This window comes from Ranitomeya imitator, chromosome 4 (genome assembly GCF_032444005.1).
Source record: "Ranitomeya imitator isolate aRanImi1 chromosome 4, aRanImi1.pri, whole genome shotgun sequence".
Taxonomy (NCBI): Eukaryota; Metazoa; Chordata; class Amphibia; order Anura; family Dendrobatidae; genus Ranitomeya; species Ranitomeya imitator.
The window spans coordinates 715,069,068-715,076,803 of record NC_091285.1 but is presented as its reverse complement, the minus strand read 5'-3'; the positions used below and the strand labels follow the sequence as shown (position 1 = coordinate 715,076,803).

The 7,736-nt window shown below is 47.6% G+C and overlaps 1 protein-coding gene across 1 annotated transcript; it reads right to left on the bottom strand.

Annotated features, from left to right (window-relative positions):
- Positions 1-280: 280 nt before the first annotated feature.
- On the bottom strand, positions 281-1,261 carry LOC138674895 (olfactory receptor 5AP2-like). Its single transcript, XM_069762719.1, has one exon. The coding sequence runs from the start codon at positions 1,259-1,261 to the stop codon at positions 281-283; it is 981 nt and encodes a 326-aa protein (XP_069618820.1).
- Positions 1,262-7,736: the final 6,475 nt, after the last annotated feature.

Below are 7,736 nucleotides of genomic sequence, written 5' to 3'. Positions count from 1 at the left end.
AGTGTAGAGATCTTCATTTCCCCGATACTCTAAGACTCCTATGAAATATTAGAGGACACCACTAGTATACCTGTACATCAGACGGAGCGATGATACCATTTTTCGATCTTCACAAAATTGTTTATTAAAACAAATGAAAAATGGAGCAATCTTCAGAATTTAACTAGGACTTACAAAGAATAGCAAATGATTGAGTGCTCGTGCATCTCACCACTTGAGGCTGGAGACTATCCTACTCAACTAGAACTGTCAATCAATGAAATGTTGCAGGTGGTTGGGGCTACACTTTTCCTTCCTTCCCATTACGTAGTTGAAAAAGTCCACCAGAAAGACTTTGAATATGGTAAAATGATTGTATTATGATTCCTCTCACACGTTGGTTCCTCAGACTATATATCAGGGGGTTTAGCATTGGTGTTACAGCTGTATAGAAGATAGAAGCCACCTTGTCTCGCACGGTAAAGATGCTGGAGGGAGGACGCATATATGTGAACAGCACAGTGCCGTGGAAAATGAAGACGCACATGAGGTGTGAAGAGCAGGTACTGAAGGCTTTCCTTCTACCTTCTGTGGATCTTATGTTTAGAACTGAAAAGATAATTAGGGTGTATGAAATGAGGATCGTTATCGAAGAGCTTATGGCTAAAGAACCTATAGTGTAAACAGTGACCTTCTCACAGATGGAAGTATCTGAGCAGGACAGTCTGAGGACCAGAGGAGCATCACAGTAGAAGTGGTCAATGAAGTTAGGCCCACAAAATTGAAGAGTGAAAACACAGCTGGTCTGTACTGACGACTGTAAGAAGCCAATGGAGAAGGAAAGAAGAACAAGGCACAGACATTTCTTCTTAGTCATTATGGAGACATAATGGAGAGGATGGCAGATGGCAACATAGCGGTCATAGGACATGGTGGAAAGGAGAAACGACTCTGTAGCTGCCAGAGCAGCATAGAAAAAGAACTGGAGAGCACAACCTTCAAAGGAGATGGTCTTCTCCAAACACATAAGGTCCACAAGCATCCTAGGGGTTATGGCAGATGAATAGAAGACGTCCACCAGAGAGAGGTAACTGAGGAAGTAATACATTGGGTTCTGGAGGTTTAACGTTTTTCTGACAATAGCCACCAGGCCAACATTGGCCACTACGGTCACAGTGTAGACATGCAGAATGAGTACAAAGAGAAAGGATTTCAGGTTCTCATTATCAGTCAGTCCAGAAAACATAAATTCTGTAACTTTTGTCTGGTTTGTAACGTCCATGAAAAATGGTCTTCTTTACTGGTGAAGCAAGGGTGGAAGTTAAGATTGTTATTATTATTATTTATTATTATAGCGCCATTTATTCCATCGTGCTTTACATGTAAGGAGGGGTATACATAATAAAAACAGGTACAATAATCTTGAACAATACAAGTCACAACTGGTACAGGAGGAGAGAGGACCCTGCCCGCGAGGGCTCACAATCTACAAGGGAAGGGTGAGGATACAGTAGGTGAGGGTAGAGCTGGTCATGCAGTGGTTTGGTCGATTGGTGGTTACTGTAGGTTGTAGTCTTGTCAGAAGAGGAAGGTCTTCAGCTTCTTTTTGAAGGTTTCGATGGTAGGCGAGAGTCTGATATGTTGTGGTAGAGAGTTCCAGAGTTGGGGTGATGCGTGCGAGAAATCTTGTATGCGATTGTGGGAAGAGGAGATAAGAGGGGAGTAGAGAAGGGGAGAAGATGAAAAAGATTACAGTTCCAGAATAACTCCAAGAACAAAGAGGCAACCTGAGCCTGGAAAAGATCAATAGATAATTCTATATTACTATCTTGATAGTTTAGTAAAGGATTCATAGTTCACCCTTGCAATGTTGAGTTATGGAGTGTTTTGTTACATCCTTATCATTTTGTCACCTTTAAGCAGTAGACTGGCATTGAGTAATTTAGTCTAACAGAGACTCTCCCAGTTTTATCCGTTTCTTCTCCTTGGAAAGTTCTGCGCTTTTATCTACAGTAGAGGTGTCTCTTACCTGATGTATGAAGAGGTGTCTCTTACCTGTGCCATACATCGTGACTTTGAGGTACCAGGATTAGTGTGGAGTTTCTTCTCTGTGAATCCTAATGTTTTAATAAGAAAACCTGAATTCCATAGAGAATATGTCTCGTCTACCACATGGTCCCGCGGTTACTCATTATGAGCGGAGACCCTCAGGGAATGTGTTGTTTGTTGTGTAATTTCTATGAAGAGGTAATTATTTATTATAGTTCTGGGCGGTTGACCTGATTTCCTGCAAGCCACACTTTCAACTGTATCAGCTTCCACAGGCTGTTGACACTGCTAAAATCTAAGCCTATAGGCACATGGGTGGCAATTTTTTGTGTGCTGGGCGCTCATCTTAACGCCTAAATATTCTACTGTTGGAAACCCATTTTGTAATGCTACTGATGTGCAGCTCATGTGCTGATGTCATTTCCAGAGACAGTTTGAAGCATCTGTAGGGAGTTATACAATAGAAGATATAGGATAAGAGTTATACAGGGTGGGCATTTAATTTTCCCAATGGACCCACATGGTAGACTGTAACGACTGTGAGATTTGAACCGACACACAATGCAATGCCCTCACACACAGCATGTTGCCTTCACAACCTCCCACACAGTATGACGGCCTACACAGTCCCCTACACAGTGTGATGTCACCACAACTCCTCCAAAAAAGGAATGATGTCTCTACACCCCCCACACTGTATGATACCTCTACACCTTCCACACAGCATGATGTTTCCACATCCCCCACACAGTATGATTCTCCACCACACAGTATGATTCTCCACCACACAGTATGATTCTCCACAACCTCCACACAGTATGATGGACTCCACAGCCCCACACAGTATGATCCTCCACAACCTCCACACAGTATGATGACTCCACAACCTCCACACAACATGATTGACTCCACAGCCCCACACAGTATGATCCTCCACAACCTCCACACACTATGATGACCCCACAGCCTCCACACAACATGATGGACTCCACAGCCCCACACAGTATGATCCTCCACAACCTCCACACAGTATGATGACTCCACACCCTCCACACAGCATGATTGACTCCACAGCTCCACACAGTATGATCCTCAACAACCTCCACACAGTATGATGACCCCACAGCCTCCACACAACATGATGGACTCCACAGCCCCACACAGTATTATCCTCCACAAACTCCACACAGTATGATGACTCCACAGCCCCACAATGTATGATCCTCTACAACCTCCACACAGTATGATCCTCCACAACCGCCACACAGCATGATGACTCCACACCCTACACACATTGGCCGGTTGAGCTGATTTCCAATAAGCCACATTTTCAACCGTATCAGCGTCCACAGGCTATTGACACTGCTAAAATCTAAGCCTATAAGAACATGGGTGGCAATTTTTTGTGTGCTGGGCACTCATCTGAACTTAACTATTCTACTGTTGGAAACCCAATTTGTAATGCTCCTGATGTGCAGCTCATGTGCTGGTGTCATTTCCAGAGACAGTTTGAAGCATCTGTAGGGAGTTATACAATAGAAGATAGGATATGAGTTATACAGGGTGGGCATTTAATTTGATATACTGTGATAGACTACTGTAAGATTCGAACTGACACACAAAGCAATACCCTCACAGACAGTATGTTGCCTCCACAACCTCCCACACAGTATCATGGACTCCACAGCCCCACACAGTATGATCCTCCACAACCTCCACACAGTATGATGACTCCATAGCCACCACACAGCATGATGGACTCCACAGCCCCACAATGTATGATCCTCCACAACCTCCACACAGTATGATCCTGCACAACCTCCACACAGCATGATGGACACCACAGCCCCACACAGTATGATCTTCCACAACCTCCACACAGTATGATCCTCTACAACCTCAACACAGCACTATGGACTCCACAGCCTCCACACAGCATGATGGACTCCATAGCCCCACAATGTATGATCCTCTACAACCTCCACACAGTATGACTCTCCACAATCCCCACACAGCATGATGACTCCACACCCTACACACAGTGGCCGGTTGACCTGATTTCCTGTAGGCCACATTTTCAACTGTAAAATCTGAGCCTATACGCACACGGTTGACAATTTTTTGTGTGCTGGGCACTCATCTGAACTCCTAAATATTCTACTGTTGGAAACCCATTTTGTAATGCTCCTGATGTACAGCTCATGTACTGATGTCATTTCCAGAGACAGTTTGAAGCATCTGTAGGGAGTTATACAATAGAAGATAGGATATGAGTTATACAGGGTGAGCAATTAATTTTCCCAATGGGCCCACATGATAGACTGTGACAACTGTGAGATTTAAACTGACACACAATGCAATTGCCTCACACACAGTATGTTGCCTCCACAACATTCCACACAGTTTGATGGCCTACACAGTCCCCTACAGAGTATGATGTCACCACAACTCCTCCAAAAAAGGAATGATGCCTCTACACCCTCCACACACAGTATGATCCTCCACAACCTCCACACAGTATGATGGATTCCACAGCCCTACACAGTATGATCCTCCACAACCTCCACACAGTATGATCCTCCACTACCTCCACACAACATGATGGACTCCACAGCCCCACACAGTATGATCCTCCACAACCTCCACACAGTGTGATTCTCCACAACTTCCACACAGCACGGTGGACTCCAGAGCTCCACACAGTATGATCCTCCACAACCTCCACAAAGCATGATGAACTACACAGTCTCACACAGTATGATCCTCTACAACCTCCACACAGTATGATCCTCCACTACCTCCACACAACATGATGGACTACACAGCACCACACAGTATGATCCTCCACAACCTCCACACAGTATGATGACTCCACACAGTATGATGCCCCCACACAGCCCCCCAAGCAATATGATGCACCCACAGCTACCCATACAGAATGCTGTGCATGATGAAGCCCGAAGGGTACTGTTTCCAGCTCAAGTGTTGTCCTGTAGGATAGGCAGGAACAGACAAAGGCCCAAATATGACCCGCAGGCTGCAGTTTGCTCACATTTGCAGTGAAGATATGACCCACTCAGATGGGTTGTGTGGACTAACACTGAGTTCTTGTGGTTCCTAGATGCCTCCACTACAGTTAAGGCACTTGCAGGTGGCCACTGCAGTTCTAGCAGATCAGGAATTGCTCCGACTAATGTGATAAAGATGGAATTGTATGACCGTACCACGTGAACAGTCACTGAGCTCTTCAGTACGACCCATACTGCTACTACCAATGATTGTCTACGGAGATTGCATGACTGTGTCCTTGATTTTATGGATTGACTGGCAATGCATTTGAGTGAAGTATCAGATTTCAATAGCCAGAAGGGGTGGAAATCCTTTTTAGCCCTTTCTCCATGGTTGATTGCAAATAAAACTGTTTTAGGTCAGCTGAAAAACAAGTCTAGATCTGTTTTTTTCCCCCATATAATCAGTTATATTTTAGAGCCCGATAATGGGTTTGATATTGTTTCACGGGGTCACTTCCAATAGATTGATGTACGCATATTCAGTGCTCAGCCTAAGTTAGTATGCCCCCTTTGAAAAGTAAGATTTTAATCACTACCTCACTGAACACAAGAATAATTTCCAAAATTGTGACAAGAATGTGCAGCGCCCCAGAGTCCTGGTCGTTGCAGTGATGTCGTTCTTCCACCAGGGGGAGCGATGTTACGTCTGATGGCACCAAAGGAGCTCACCCTGCCAGGTATCACAGCCACACACACATCTCACACGCCAGCCACCAGGGGGAGCTACGGGTTCTATCTATTAGGCCACTCCTCACACTTGGGTAAAACTGGGGGTTTGGTTAAGAAGTTAGACTGGGCTCGGCCCAGGAAAGGAAAGAAGGACACGGAGCTGCGCCTGCACCTGATTGCGGCAGACTCCTAAGGAAGGACAAGAAAGGAAGTGTGCCTTAGTGAGTGAGCACCGAAGTCGTAGCAACAGGAGTATAACACCAGTGGGAGACCAGCTAGAAGCAGGCTGCCTCCCACTGTGCGCAGAGCCGGTGGCCAGAACACTGAGGGAGTAATAGACTCTATGCTTTACTTCAGAGACCGGCAGGACAGTCATCTTCAAGTTGGCTGCCCGACATAAGAACCTAAGCAGGCAAGGTGGCAACGCGGAGGAGGGGCGACGCTAGGGTCCCTATAAAATAGCCTCAGGCCACCACCGTCATACGGGTTGGTCCTATCCATCTGGGGGACTGAGAGAAGAGTAACAAGAGTGAGGACCCTATGAGGGCTAATGCACGTAGGGACCTACTACGTTACTGTGCGCAAGGGGAAGGCTACTGATTTCCACCTGGACAAGGGGACTCTGAAATTGCCATCAGACCGGCCGGACTTTGCCTACCCTGTGATCCGGCCCCTGGACTGTGGATGCTGAAGCCTTCAGTAAAGGTAAAGAGACTGCACCCATTGTGTCCTCATTATTCACTGCGTCTTGCACCATCCACCATCAACATCTACACTTCTGGGAAGCCCTGGGGATATACTTCACCTGTGGGAAGGTATTCCATCTCGCTGCCATAACATCACCCCAGCGGACCCCTAAGCAGCGTCGGTCACCCTGACCGAATACCACAGGTGGCGTCATGAACACTACCGTTATCTACGAACTCTGCCTTTTATTGGGGGTTCCTCATAGGGCCACGGTCCGGGTCGGGCCACTGTGACATCCCCGTCGTGGGAACTGAAGGACCCGGTACCGAGTACCCCATTGCCCTTACGTGGGGGCTCTCCAAATCTTGGCGTCACGAACAGGATGTACTTAAGCCTGAAGAATCGGGTCATGTGTGCCTTAGAACTGTGCCAGAATTGTGCTTGAACTGTGATCTGCTTAAGAACTGTGTATTGCGATTTGCAGCCAAAATTCCCGCCAAAACTGCCGCCATTGCCGCGCCACAAGGAGCGCTGGAGAAGAAGTAGGGCGTGCCATGGGAGGAGACCACGAAAGCGGCACCAAAAGTAGCGACCGCCCTCTCCAACCACGGCTGCAGGATGACGAGCTCAGGAATGCAGGAGCTCAAACCCCAGAAAATGGAGGAGCAGCGTGTGTGTGCCGTCGCAGATCAAGGAGCAGAGATGGCGACCAGCGGGTGCCTGAACGATGACGAAGTGACCCAGGGCCACCCTAGCCCACCGGAGGCGAACCAGAGCCTGCCGCTACTGGAGGCATCGGACCTTCCGCCTCCGGACGTGGAGCCGGCAATGGTGAAGAAGTGGAAGTCGGAGCTGTGCAGGAAGGTCGCACATGAAGAACCGTGGTCCGAGCAGCAGCAGACTCCAGCGTCCTCATCAGTGGAGCAGATCGCCATCGGTGGAACCACCTCAGACGCAGGTACCAACAATGATCCTGCCCCACCGACCGATCCTGCTCCAGCGACCGCATCCCATCCCGACCATGATCTGCCATCGGCCGCCGTCCTGGTCCCAATAACCGCTGACGCTGTGGGCGAGGCGCTTACCCCACTACCGACGTCCCTGGGTATACCGCTGGATGTGAGCCCCGAGGGGGTGATCTTCAAATGGGACGCACCAAGGATTAGGCGAGACGGGTCCAAACAAGAGGGTTCCTATATTGTGATCCTCACATGGGAAGAATCCAAACAGTGCCTAGTTTCGCAATGGGAAGAGCGGAATAAATTGAACAGCCAAAGTGAC